Source organism: Fusarium mangiferae (genome assembly GCF_900044065.1).
Source record: "Fusarium mangiferae strain MRC7560 genome assembly, contig: FMAN_scaffold001, whole genome shotgun sequence".
In the NCBI taxonomy this organism is placed as follows: domain Eukaryota; kingdom Fungi; phylum Ascomycota; class Sordariomycetes; order Hypocreales; family Nectriaceae; genus Fusarium; species Fusarium mangiferae.
The window spans coordinates 3,913,109-3,926,236 of NW_024573921.1; the positions used below are offsets into that span (position 1 = coordinate 3,913,109).

Consider the following 13,128-nt stretch of genomic DNA (forward strand, 5'->3'; position numbering starts at 1 on the left):
CATCCGAGGCATTCGACATTTTTCGCGGCGTGAGTCTTGCGGTGCTATGGAAGTATAAGTATGAGGTAAAAAGATAAGGCAGTAGTTGGGAAGACCAACGTTGATCAGGTTCGATCGCGAGCTGAAGAATCGGCCGCAGGTTCGGCATTTATCATGAACATCGACATCATGCTCCAGAAGGTCCTCCTCGTCGGAGAAGTACTCATGACATGGAATACAAGCATGGTGTTCTTCTATCAGATGATCCGTCAGGTCATCTTGTGAGTCGAAGTCGGGTTCATAATCGCAGTGAGTACAGATATAATGTCGTGGAGAGTTCTCAAGGTGCTGTTCCTTTGCACGTGCGTGCGGAAAGTGTCTTTCACAGCGCCAACAGTAGGTCTGAGAGTGTACGGCACGGATATGTTGGTCCAAGGAGTTCTCTAGGCGGAAGTGCCTGTCACAAGGAGGACAATAGGGCATTTTCGGCTTCGCTAGGCTGATGGCATCATCTGAAGGCTATGAAAAGGATCTGGAGAATAGGCCAGGTTTCGATCGTGTCTTGTTGTTGATAGAGAGACAGAGAAGTTGCTGTAGGTAAGTTGAGGCATGGGTTGATAAAAACGTGCGTGGTTAAATGTTTGTGTCTGAAAGGAATTTGGTTTAGGGACATATCAAACATTGGTCCGGCAAGGCCCACTGCAGGCTACTAGACTGCGTTTGTAAGCCAGCAAGCAATTTGTTGAGAGCTGTACCACCTCGTTGAATGTTTTTGTTCATATTCAGAACGGTTGTGTAACTGTCTGCCTAGCAACGTATCCATGTAAGCACACCAATAATATCAAGCTCTAACATCAAGTAAGCCACAAGGTGCCAGTTTACAGAGGAACATCCCCGGAGCATCGTCCCTTGACAAGACTAGCATCCTTCCCTGTCAGCCCATCGAAATACTTCAACAACGTATTCACAGGCACCATCTCCATCTTGCCCAGATCCGGATGTGAAGATTTCAAAGTCTTTCCACTCCAGAGAACCCTCACAAAGTACTCCTCCTTCTTCTTGTAAAGCTCAAAAACAACTTCACTTCCCATGCCAGGCCAGACCATTACATCGATCTGAAGAATACTCAACAGTCGACTGATAGAGCCATCGTGCGCAAAGTTGTGAAGATACAAAAGATCTCGCTTGCCTGCTATGACGGCGCGGAAGTGGCTTGCTAGCTCGGCAATCCAGACGCCCCATGAAGTAGCGGACGCAGCGAGTGATTCGGGTGCGTCACGGTACATCTGGGAGTATTCCCATTGGCCGAGACGATAGACCTTGTCAGCGAGTGTTTGATCAACGCAAGTGGTTGAGTTCTTCCCGTTGACTAGTTTGCAGGGGAAGGGCTTCTTGTGGCATTGGCGAGCCGAAAGGTTATCGTAGTAATGATCAAAACTCTCATGGAACCCAACGTCGTTAGATGGTACACCAGAGATGTCGTCGAGCGTCTTGTAAAGATCCTTTGTCCTATCAAGATGTTTTTGCCACTCTTTGTTAGAAGAAGACTTGATAGCGCTCGTCAACTGACTTCCAACACTGCACTTGTACTGCGGCTCAAGACTGTCCACGCCAGCTTGTTGGATAAGCAGTGGGACAGATTCGGTGGTCTGATACATGCCGTTGATGAACATACCAGCCACCTGACTCGTAATCTGGTTATTGGTAACTCTGAACATGACCTTACTACGCCAGTCTTCCTTGCGGCCTGGGATGAATTTCAAAAGATCGTGGTAGACCTCATACAGATCTTTTCCATGTACCCAAGAATCATCCAGACCTTCGGCGGTGATTTGAGGAAATTGACAGGATCCGATCCATCCGGACGGGATGAAGGGGTTGATTTCGGAAGTGAAGCCTTTCCAGTAGCCTTGGGCGTTAGGTTTGGGGGATTCGGTGAATTGGCGGCCGAAATAGTAGAGACCTTGGTTATCACAGTTCCATTGGTATGGCTCAACGGGAAAAGCGTTGGCTGCGTAGGGAGTACGCTTGTGATGTCTTTGAATCTACTATTAAGTTAGTAACTGTATCACAAATGTGACCCGGGGTATTCCACTTACCACTTCAACATATTGCAACTCATAATCCTTCGGAGCTTTCTTATACTCCCTCTTCCTCGCATGGGGCATGTTACACCAATTATACGTCCCATACTTATCATCCGGCGTATGCGACGACTCATAAATGAAGCCCCAAGTTCCCTTCCCATCCAAAACTTTATCGAGGTCATTAACCTGACTAGAGCTCGGAGGATACCACTTCATATTTGGGTCACTTCCCAGTACCGGCGCAGCCGCAAGGAGGCCAAGTAACGAGCTTTTCGGTAGGGACGCCATATCTGCGTACTGTCTCAAAACGAAGAAAGTACCGAAGGAAAAGACTGCAGTGAGAGCGAGCAGTCTCCCTCTGCAGCGGAACCAGGAGAGTGCCATTATATATACTTGATGAGGAAGGTAGTTTAGTTGATGGAGGACGGTTCTGAGCCTGGAAATTACGCGGTTTAATTGGAGCGCACGTGGAGACGCCATTGGCTGAGACAAGGTTATGAACTGGGTCTAGTGTTGCGGAGATGATGGGATGACATGTTTAGCCAGAACTGAGGACGGATCTTGAAACGTGAGTCGAGGATAGAATCTTGCGGTGTCTTCCACTTATGGACTTTTCCACTGATGGTTACTCCGACCGTTGGAGTGGCAGTTGTGATACGTTAATCTTGGCCGTTGGAAGCTTATCTTGAAGCTTTACTCATCGAGAACACCGACGCTTCCATATGACAATTGGATAGATGCTTCTCAGCACTAAGTTGTCATTTTAAGGATATGAAGGGAATTGGATAACGCTGGTAAGAAACGTGATGAGTTTGGTTACTATACAAGTATGTCAGTTAAGGCCACAATACTCGTCATTACCGTTAAGTTAAAATGAGACGCAAAGATTAAAGCCAGCGGGGATCGATTGTCACTCCAGGCCTGATTTAGGGGATTGGGGCGGCTATCCAGCGCTCGTCTTTAGTGGTGCTGCGCCACCGAAGGCCCCACGATCAACTCAAGCTCTGTACGGCCTGAAAGATCTTGGCAACAGTTGAGAAAAAGGCATAGCCAATGTCCAGTCTTCATTCGTCGTGACAATATTAAAAGAGACGGAGCAATACAGATGAAGAAAACGCGAAAGAATGAAATCATTTGTGAAACAACATTCATCTTCCTCATTGGCTTGAGCGAAGGAAGCACAATTACGTCACAGCTGAGGAGATCACCAGAGAGTAAGCCGTGACACTCAAGTCATCTCCAACCTTTACATTTTACTTGACAGCAACTTAATTACTTTTCTCTTTCTCGATAACCATGGATATACCATTTGAAGCTCGGATCCCCCGTGATCCCAAGTTCAGAGCCGAAAACAGCAGCGACGCTTTCGTAGCCCTGGCGAAATGGGCAGTGGATTACTCAACAGCTGAGGGGGTCAAAGCAGGCTACAAAGCAGCCTTCCAGTCCGGTCAAGAAAGATTATCTGGTTTCTTTTCAAGCCTTCAAGGGTCATCTAGTCAAAAGCCTGTAAGAGATAATATCCTCGTCTTCTTCAAGTTGCAGAATTGAACCTGAGATAGGACTTGCCAACAGAGAAGTTGGTCCACTCGCCGCTTGAAGACACAAAGGGAATTCGTCTTGTTCAGGTCGAAGTCAATGACTCGGTCCTTTCTCTGATTATGAAAACTTACTCTGCATCCGAGATACCGCCTTATGTCTGTCTCTCTTACGTCTGGGTCGATTTCGGACCGATGTGGAATCGTGGTCGCGACTTTCGTGAGACTGAGCTTGAGGTCCCTCACTTTAGTCACGCCGATACAGTCGATATAGCGATTAACAACAAACTATATCCCATTGGTGCTAACTTGCACGCTGCGCTCCTTGGCTTACACAAATACCTCAACGGCAGACCTATCTGGACTGATGCCGTGTGTATTAACCAAGACGACCCGGATGAGAAGACTGTCCAGGTTGCTCGCATGGATGAGATATACAGTGGAGCTGAAAAGGTCTTTATATGGCTTGGTAGAAAGCATACAGAACGAACAGCCGCGATGAGTATTCTCAAAGCGTGGCCGGCATTCCCAGAAGATCCAGACAATGCCGATATCCAGTTCCACGGCAAAAAGTACGCTTCTGCAAGGGCCTTCTTTGATGCAACATCAACAGGCTCGGAGCTGATATCATGGCTCAGTCTCCTCCGGATAGTCACAGAGAGTTGGTGGAGTCGTGTTTGGACTGTCCAGGAGTTTATCCTTGCAAAGGAATACGCCTTCTATTATAATGGTGAAGAAGTCCTGGCGTCAGAGCTGAAGAAGGCGATGGACTGGACATATTTTGTTGCGAGTCACTTGTCGCCAAAGATGGTGCCTCACTGGGTTACCTTTCAGCCTTCGATGTTTGAATTGAAGAAGGCTGGGCGAAAGCTCCATCTTCTTGATGTGACGATGCTTGGAGGGACGAGAATGGCTGGTGATCCGCGTGACAAGGTCTGGGCCTTTCTCGGCATCACAGATCCAACAACGCTTGGCAGGGAGCCCCTCAAACCAGAGTACAGCAATCGAAATATGGGCGACTTCTACCTCGACATAGCCCGGCGTCTCATCAGCGGTGAGGCAGGTCTTCTCGTCCTATCTTTGGTCAACCATCCTCTTCCCCGGGAGGCATACGAGTTCAAGTCGAAGAAGCCAATCGGCAATAGGCTACTAGACAGGCACAAGGCCAAGAAGCGATTCCCTAAGAAGAAACCAGATTGGGCGCCGCTGGAAGAAGATATTTTTGACGACGCCCTCCAGCCAGATTGGTCTGGAAAGGGGGTTGGTTATCCAAGCTGGGTTCCGAAGATGGCGAGCGCCGTTGCGACGGAGCCACTGTTCCTGAAAGAGATGAAGGCTCAAAAGGCTCGGGGGAGACGGCTTTATGATCACAATTGGCGAGTCTTTCATGCGGCGTCTAATGTAAAGGGTGATTACTCGTTGTCTGGAAACGGAAGAACACTCTCAGTGAGCGCTCATATCTTGGATAGAATCGCCAAGATTGCCCTTCTGCCTAAGAAGAAAGAAGAAGAGAGGACGTTCTACAAGGGCCTTCGGTCATGGCATCCAGGGAAGACTCGTCTGGCCGACATGGTCTATCCGCCCCAACCTTCAATAACCATCCCTGAGGCGCTTTGGCGAACCCTTCTGACGAACATCTGGCTCACCACGCATCCTGCACCTGATGCTTGCAGCGATCACTTTGCAAATTATCTTGCTCGCATCTCAGACTCTGCTTCTGATGCTAAGCATGATCTTCAATCTAAGCACAAACCTGATCCAGAGGAGGGGGACATTTTTGCGGTTGCGGTGGATGATGCTGGGACTGATAGAGTACTTTTCATAACAGAGAAGGGGTACTTGGGACTGGGGCCAGCGAGAACAGAAGTTGGGGATGTTTTGAGTTTGATCGCAGGGGCACATGTCCCGTTTGTGCTACGGAAGGGCGCTCAAGGATGGGTTTTGGTTGGGGAGACTTATGTGCATGGGGTGATGTATGGCGAGGCTGTTAAGAAGGCGGAGTTCCAGCCGGCGGCCATCGTATGAGAGGCGGAGCGCATCGAGATGGCAGGCCAGGGTGTGTTCATTGGTGTTTTGGTGGTAGTGTGAAGAACTGGAGTTGTTTGCCGCTCGCTTACACCATCCATCCACGGGCGGAACTCGGGAATGTTCTAACACAGATCACATAGCCAAAGTCATACTAACAAAGCAAGCTACAAATCTCAAGCTTTACACAAACTCGTACTCATTATCCGACGCTATATAGTGACTCCCTCATATTACATAAAAGATATTCATCCTGACCTCAATTTGCGTTGGGTGCCTTTTGCTTGGACTTCTGCTGCTGGGGCGGACGAGTCTTCCTAACCTGCTTGTACCGCTCCTCATATGCCTGAAGGTCACTGGCATCCTCATCCCGAGGAGGCCAGGTGGTCACACGATTAGGATCAGCAGCATCATCCTCGAAGCAGCGCAAGAACTGCCTGCCCTCTCGATCCAGTGGCTCGATAGGAGATCGTCTGAAACCACGAGGGTTTTGTTCTGGATGATATATCACGCCCTGAACGCCGTAGACCTGGCCGGTCTCAACATTGCCAGTGATGACACCCCGGAAAACACCTGGGTCGTTGAGCTCTTTCCGAACAGCGTCCTTCCTATCGTTGGGACGAATTTCAAGCTCGCGTCTTTGGACCTGCTTGAACGTTGCCGGTCTCTTTTCCAAGTTCATGCGCGTGTTGACTGGCATCTCGTAGAGACGGACTTTCTCTTCGTCATGCCTGCGTTCCCACTCCTGGAAAGTCTTTCCCTCCAGGTTTACATCTTCATAAGCATGAGGATAGTCTTTCGTGTTACGAGAAACCTGTGTTGGATCGAAAACAACTTCTTGCGTCTGTTGTTCTACGACCTTGACGGGGATGATGCCTCGGGGAGAATAGTATTGCTGTTGATGGTTAGCCTTGGCTAATTCTCTGCAGCAGTTGGGGACTGACCATCTTTTTGTGGTCATCATCTGAGTTGCGCCTTGGCTCTTCTTTGCGTCCGAAGAATCGTCTCATTGTTGCGGATTAAAGAGACTGGGTACAGACTTAAGAAGATGAATAGAATTACAGTATCGGTCAGGCGATAGATACAATAAAGGTGAAGGCAAAGACAATGAAGTTAAAGACCACTCGTCGTCGATCTACGACGACTTAGTGATTATGAGGAATGATTGATGAAGTTGTTGACTTGGTCAGTAAAAGCCATCGAAACAAAGGACATAATATACAACTCCATCACAGATAAAGTTAGATCGACGAGATAATGTTGTTGGCCCAGACTTGAGACCATGAGACACGAGAGTTGTATTTCCGGGATGAAATATATGCATGTTGGAAGATATCTAGAACCAACATACATAAAATGGTGAACCTGAGACTAAGCGAATGGAATGGTGTTCACCAAGACCGGGATGACTGACCTATCGGCTATTTGACATGGTATTGACGCGCGCCTAGGCCTCCGACATGTCATCTTGACGCCCGGACACTTGGAATCATATGAAAGCATTGCAAGGATGAGTTTTAAAATAAGATAAATCACATGATAAATGAGTCAAGTTGGTAGACGCTCGTCACAGTTGCATTGCATTAAACGCGCGCGTAGAATTGTGATGAGCTGATTGGGTGGAGAAATACCGCAGGTGTTGGTTGTAAACTGAACTGTAGTGACTCCGCCTCAGTCGATTTCTGCCTTGAGCTCAACCTCACTAAACATAGCCTCTCGGGAGGCCTGCACTCATTATTATCCTCAGAAATAAGACAATCGAGCCACTTTCTGTCTGTATTAACCACCTCTAAATCTATCACGGCAACCTTGTTGTTTTTCCTATCATCAATCAATTACTACAATGGATACTACAGAACCTACACAAGTCGAGCAGTCCTCTGAGGTCTCTTCGTGGCTAGAGTTCCTTAACGAAAGGATCGAGGAAGAGCGCGATGAACTATTCTCAGAATCTCCATCCTATGAGATTGTTCGCGATCTGCTAGTTGCTTCTGAAGACGATGACACCGCGATATCACAAGCCGTCACCAAGTTTTATGATCTCTATAGGGCCGAAGCCGACAAACGTGTCAAATGGGAAGACCATGGAGCTGGAGAATATCTCAACACAATTGCAATAATTGCCTTTGATGTCGCACCTAAGCTGTGGTATACAAGCTGGAGGCATCAGAGGATCGCAGAGTTTCTGATTGCGATCAAGAATGGTGCAGCAGCGAAGTATCATGAAGAGGTTGGTAACATTGCCCTGCCATTGTCTCAAGTTTCTAATTGTGTGTTCCAGGATCCTCGATTTGTCTGGATTGGCTGGGGCATTGAAGCTGCAGCTAGTGAGTGTTGGAATGCTGGTCACGGTAAGTTACAAACCGCGCTTGGACAATCATCTCTCTACCTAGACTTTCTAACAAATCTTCGTCTTACAGTTGATCATTACACAGCAAAGAACTCAGAAGGGCACGAGGATACGTGGGCAGGAGAATGGTTCAGTACCAGTGCCCTAATCTCCAAACTCTTCCAAGGAGGTTGTCTAGAAGATGATGGACATCACTGGATCGCACATGACTTGGAAAGGGCGTTTGAAGGAAAGACCTCAGGTGACGTCAAGACAGACGCAGGCCGGCAGGCCCAGGTTCTTGCTGCTTTGAACCACATACTCCTCGCTGGGGAGTTATTCGTGGAGGGGGCCAAGAATCCTTTGCCGAAATGGAAGTTTCAGATGAATGCTACAAAATGGAAGCTTTGGGCGTCAAAGATCAAGGAGGTTGCAGAGACGGTGGATGAGAATGCGAGGTGGGAGCTTAAGGAGAGGGCGCAGAAGGCGTTTGAGAAGATGGTTGGGCTATATCCGGAAGCTTTCTCATCAGATGAGAACACTGGGGAATGACGGTCACGCTGAATGACATTGTATAGTTTTAGATTTCTCTTATCATTCATCTGAAGACATATTGTAGCTGGACTTTGCTGGCATGAGGACCCCCTCACGTAAACGCCGTTGTTGAGCTACCCCGCTTCCATGACATCTCGACATCATGAGTTCCATTACCAAGCATGGATGCAGAAGCGGACGCCGTGAGAAAGGAGAAGAGCGCCTGAAAGAAACATCATTCTCCCATTACGAAAATTTGAAGTGTATCTAACTTAGTATAGTGTGTTTGTAGATTTTACTTGGTGCTTTCCGAGTACTCGGATTCTATACGAGTTGGGGCTATCCTCTATTAGTCATCGTCGACGTCACTATGGGCCTTGATTTAACTACAGAGTGATGAATACAAAGTTGATTTATCAGCTATGAAAAGACCTTTCAGCTTAAAGACATAAATACCGCAGTGCATGTCTCTCTTGGTCCTCTACGTCGGCTGGGCTTTTTACCAAACTGATGGACAAAATGGAGGCTTTGAAGGGACAGACAGCATTCATCGTTCGTACCCATGGATAGTGAACTTCAGAGATGCTAATTATGTTATAGACTGGATCCTCTATGGGTATTGGCGAAGCCATTGCATTGGCGCTGGCTGAGCATGGCGTGAATATTGCCCTAGTATCTCGAAGCAAGGTGCGGACCGATCAAACAAACCCTTGGGCCATTCACTGATGAGTGTCTTGGATGTAGGATAAGCTTGAAACAGTGCGCGATAAGATCACATCCAGATTCCCTGAGGTCAAGGTCGGAGTCTACCCTGTCGATATTCAGAACCAGCCCGACATAGAAAAGGCAGTGAAGTCGGCCATATCTGAGCTTGGCCAGATTGACATCTTGATCAACAATGTGAGTGGACGACATCTCTATGAGACTGATATCTAAGTACTAACAACCTCGCAGGCCGGTCTTGCACTCGGCGCCCCCGGACGCTTTTGGGAAATCCCCATCGATCAAGTCGCCCAGATGTCAAACACCAACATCAACGGCGTCATGTTCACCACCCACGCAGTACTCAACCACTCAATGTGGGAACGAAAGAAAGGAACCATCATCAACGTCTCCTCAGTCACAGGCCTCGAGTGTCCACCCTTCAACGGCGAAGCAGTTTATCACGCGTCAAAAGCCTTCCTTGAGGGCTTCTCCAACAGTCTTCGCATGGAAACTGCCGGATCAGATATCAGGGTTTTAGTTCTTCGACCAGGTGTTGTACAGACACATTTCCATCTTCAACGCGTTCAGTACGATCAGAGTGCTATGGATGACTTTGTCGAGGGGTATGAGCCGCTGGTTGCAGAGGATTTAGCGCAGTCGGTATTGTACATGCTCAGCTTACCGCCTCGCGTCTCTATCAAGGCTTTGGATTGCGTACCTACTGCGCAGAGGGCGCTGACAAACTTTGATCGGGAGTGGAACTCACGTCGCGAATAGCTGCAAGAATAGAGTCTAAGCAGCAAGGAAATAAAAGGATTCAGCGAAAACTGGTTCACAAGATGACGCTATCTTCATCCATAAGGACTAATATCTCTAGTTTTATGATCTACTTTCTACATATAGGAGCGCTTCTTATAGCTCAAGCAGAGTTTCCCCGACTCTTTCTTTTTCTTCTTGTTTTTCCAATGCTGAGATCTCTCAAATGGCACCTTTCGCAACAGTACCCCCCTCTGTCTATTTCCCCGCCGCATTTTGGACATCGACCCTTCTCGCGCCGTCTGTGGTAGAGGGCTAGGCTTGAAGCAGAGCCTTTCTTAGAGCACGGGGGGCACCTATACTTGTCAGAGGGCCTGCCGCAGTCGGCGCATTGTTTGGTCGTCTCGCCAGTGATTGGATCTCTGACGCCCTGACTTCGGCGCTTCTGGACGCGAGCTCGCCTTTGAGCCGACATTCTATCTAGACAATCGCCGCAACGCTTGCGGTTCGCTCGGACTGGATTGCGGCACGACCGGATTTTGCATATGACAGGTTCACTGTCTTGAGTGGTGGCTTGGCTGGCTGTTTCGTCCGCAAGGGATAGACTGTCAGTTGAATTAGCGAGATGGCTTGCAACAGGAGGAGATGGATTCAGGATGTAACTAAAATCGAAGGGCTTGGGACGAAAGCGTCTACCCTGTCCTCGCTGACCCCAATACTTCCTCGAAGGCATGATGATCTGGTTTGGTTTAGTTTCGAGTAACCGCAGAGAAACGCCCTGGTAAGTTTCGACTAAGTCCAGTTGGGCAAGGTGATCAATAAGTCGATGATCTTGTTGAAGTCCCAATTGTTGGTGCAGTATCACATTTTATAGCAGATCTACACCTCGTAATACCATGGAGCCTTTCTTCAATGTCCTACCGACAAGATTCTGATGTTCATTTGTGCTGGAGGTGATCGGGCTACTTATGAAGGTTCAGGTTCTGTTCGAAGCTCAAGTACAAAGTACACAATTCTGGGTGTGGAATTGTTCATTTGTTGTGTTCTCTTTAACAAAGACCTTGGATCTGGGTGTTTTCTACTAAAATTACCATTGTAAATTATGCTCAGGTTTCCAACACGGTAAATCAATCCCTGCATGAAGCGGGACTCATGCAAGACAAAAGCCTGTCTCCGGGCTAAAGTTTCATCCTGTTACATGACATGATATTTAAATACGTAAGACTCAACTGTCATGGAAATGCTAAGCCCTGTTCAGTTAGGCTTTTGCTGTCAGATTTGAGGGTTCACAGAACGTGCATGGGTTCTCGTTCTCAGCTTAAAGCGACGCGCTTGGATCAAGACATGCCACCAATGCCTTTCCTCTCCTGAACAACAACATTCTAGGTCCCTCTATTCAACTATCCTTCAAATCGAAAATGGCCCCTTCTTGGCTTGAAAAGTTCATTGTTCGTGAGGACGCAACTCCCGATCCCCGACGCAGCGCGGAAAAGCCCGCGCTCGAAATGCACTACACCGCTCTTGTCGGACACCGCCGAATCTTGGGTGTCAAGGGTGACAAAACACCTCGCTACGAAGTCGAACGGAAAGCTGTCCTTGAGATTTGGGGCGATAAATGCTACGTCAAGTCTCCGAGCCAGAACGCAGAGATCGCTATGATCGACTTTCACAGCATCCCTCCCAAGACGGAGGTCAAGTTCTCGCAGCAGAGTCGCACCATTACGATTAAGGGTGCTGATGGAAAGTTCACTACGAGTGGTGGCTTGGGCGAGCTGCATTGGAAGCCAACAGGGATGGTTGTACACGGCAGAGCTTCTTGGGAGCTTAGGGATGAGAGGGATCTTGTGATGTCAGTCACCATTGATGATCAGCAAGTCAATGGAATGATTTGTCTCTGGAAGAATGGACTCGCTCCAGAATTGGAAGAGGAGATGATCATGGTTGGAATCTCCAAGATTGAGGAGTATCGGAGGCTGCTCAGGAACTCCAAGGTAGCATCAGTGGGTGCCGTCTCGACCGCGGCTTGGCTGGCAGTCTAGATTAGACACGTCTGAGGATGAAGACGGATAACAGAGGAGCGAGGGACTTTAGTTTGCGTTGCGCGGGGCTGTGATAGGACTCCCTTCTGTGGTCTTCCTATCAATATCTCTTAGTGACATGCTGAAAATCTACTACCACGATTGAAGTCACCTAGGACCTTTTCCGACAATAGATCATATCATAAGTATTATTAGATCGACAATCAGAATCTATTAAAACACCATTTACCTCGCTTAACCATTTGATGCGACGGTAATTTGGAGTAGTGGTCGTGAGAGCGTGGCTCTAATGATTTCGCTGCGCTTTTCGACGGAGGCGCGTCACTATTAATAGTTGACCGCAGAAATGTAACAACAACACGGGCCCCGAATTGACTCGCAGCGCTTTTTCACGGAGAGGTGTGAATCTGAGAACCATGGAATCATTCATTGCACACGAAAAACTCCCCGTATCTCACCGTCGGAGGACGGGATCTGGGAGCTATTCATAGGTTTTGGTGGCATCCCGGAATAGATTGATGGAGCATTGCTTGTGAAGAAGGCGAGAATAGCAACTGAGGTAGTTTTGAAGGCGACCCTGATTGAAGCATAAATAGCTGAGGGACTGCTCGGTTTGATGAGAGACTCATCATCACAAAGAGTCAACAATCAAAGCATCTCATCAAGAACAAGAACCAACTCCATCATACCAGCATCCCAACACCATCAAAATGCATCTCTCATCTCTCATCACCATCATCACTCTCAGCCTCGGCGCCAGCGCCATGGCCATTGAAGAAGACGCCACCCTCGAAGCCCGCACCGATCACTGCAACCCGGGCATTGATCTGATCAAGCTCAAGATCAAGCCCGGCAAGTCATTCACTGGCGTCGGCAAACCCGGAAAGTGCTACAATCTTCCCGCCAACATCAAGAACTTTGACGTCTACTCTGACGACACCAAGTCTCTTGTCAGCTGCTTCGACTGCAAGGTGTACACGGAGGCCAATTGTAAGGGGAGCTTTGTCAGTCTTGAGGGAGCGGACAACTTTGCGTTCAAGACTACCAAGAAGCCTCACTACAAGAGCTGGAAGTGCGGTCCACCTTGAGGGCCATAAAGTGGTTGGCGAGAGATAGCTTTATGGCGAAGGGGTTTGAAG

General features: G+C 48.2%; 7 protein-coding genes across 7 annotated transcripts; 5 read left to right on the plus strand and 2 right to left on the minus strand.

Annotated features, from left to right (window-relative positions):
* Window positions 1-857: 857 nt before the first annotated feature.
* Window positions 858-2,450, minus strand: FMAN_01753 (uncharacterized protein; the record flags this gene model as incomplete). Its single annotated transcript, XM_041822512.1, has 2 exons — window positions 858-2,024; window positions 2,079-2,450. 2 exons carry the CDS (start codon window positions 2,448-2,450, stop codon window positions 858-860), a joined length of 1,539 nt encoding a protein of 512 aa, XP_041677097.1.
* Window positions 2,451-3,362: 912 nt separating this feature from the next.
* FMAN_01754 (uncharacterized protein) lies at window positions 3,363-5,626 on the plus strand (the record flags this gene model as incomplete). The annotated part of the gene is made up of 2 exons (XM_041822523.1): window positions 3,363-3,572; window positions 3,626-5,626. The coding sequence occupies 2 exons, from the start codon at window positions 3,363-3,365 to the stop codon at window positions 5,624-5,626; spliced, it is 2,211 nt and encodes a 736-aa protein (XP_041677098.1).
* A 259-nt stretch (window positions 5,627-5,885) lies between these two features.
* On the minus strand, window positions 5,886-6,636 carry FMAN_01755 (uncharacterized protein; the record flags this gene model as incomplete). Its single annotated transcript, XM_041822534.1, has 2 exons — window positions 5,886-6,521; window positions 6,571-6,636. 2 exons carry the CDS (start codon window positions 6,634-6,636, stop codon window positions 5,886-5,888), a joined length of 702 nt encoding a protein of 233 aa, XP_041677099.1.
* An 833-nt stretch (window positions 6,637-7,469) lies between these two features.
* Window positions 7,470-8,507, plus strand: FMAN_01756 (uncharacterized protein; the record flags this gene model as incomplete). The annotated part of the gene is made up of 3 exons (XM_041822545.1): window positions 7,470-7,856; window positions 7,908-7,977; window positions 8,047-8,507. 3 exons carry the CDS (start codon window positions 7,470-7,472, stop codon window positions 8,505-8,507), a joined length of 918 nt encoding a protein of 305 aa, XP_041677100.1.
* Window positions 8,508-9,008: 501 nt separating this feature from the next.
* FMAN_01757 (related to ketoreductases) lies at window positions 9,009-9,971 on the plus strand (the record flags this gene model as incomplete). Its single annotated transcript, XM_041822556.1, has 4 exons — window positions 9,009-9,041; window positions 9,090-9,176; window positions 9,234-9,389; window positions 9,444-9,971. 4 exons carry the CDS (start codon window positions 9,009-9,011, stop codon window positions 9,969-9,971), a joined length of 804 nt encoding a protein of 267 aa, XP_041677101.1.
* A 1,397-nt stretch (window positions 9,972-11,368) lies between these two features.
* On the plus strand, window positions 11,369-11,989 carry FMAN_01758 (uncharacterized protein; the record flags this gene model as incomplete). The annotated part of the gene is made up of 1 exon (XM_041822567.1): window positions 11,369-11,989. One exon carries the CDS (start codon window positions 11,369-11,371, stop codon window positions 11,987-11,989), a length of 621 nt encoding a protein of 206 aa, XP_041677102.1.
* A 710-nt stretch (window positions 11,990-12,699) lies between these two features.
* On the plus strand, window positions 12,700-13,077 carry FMAN_01759 (uncharacterized protein; the record flags this gene model as incomplete). Its single annotated transcript, XM_041822578.1, has 1 exon — window positions 12,700-13,077. The coding sequence occupies one exon, from the start codon at window positions 12,700-12,702 to the stop codon at window positions 13,075-13,077; it is 378 nt and encodes a 125-aa protein (XP_041677103.1).
* Window positions 13,078-13,128: the final 51 nt, after the last annotated feature.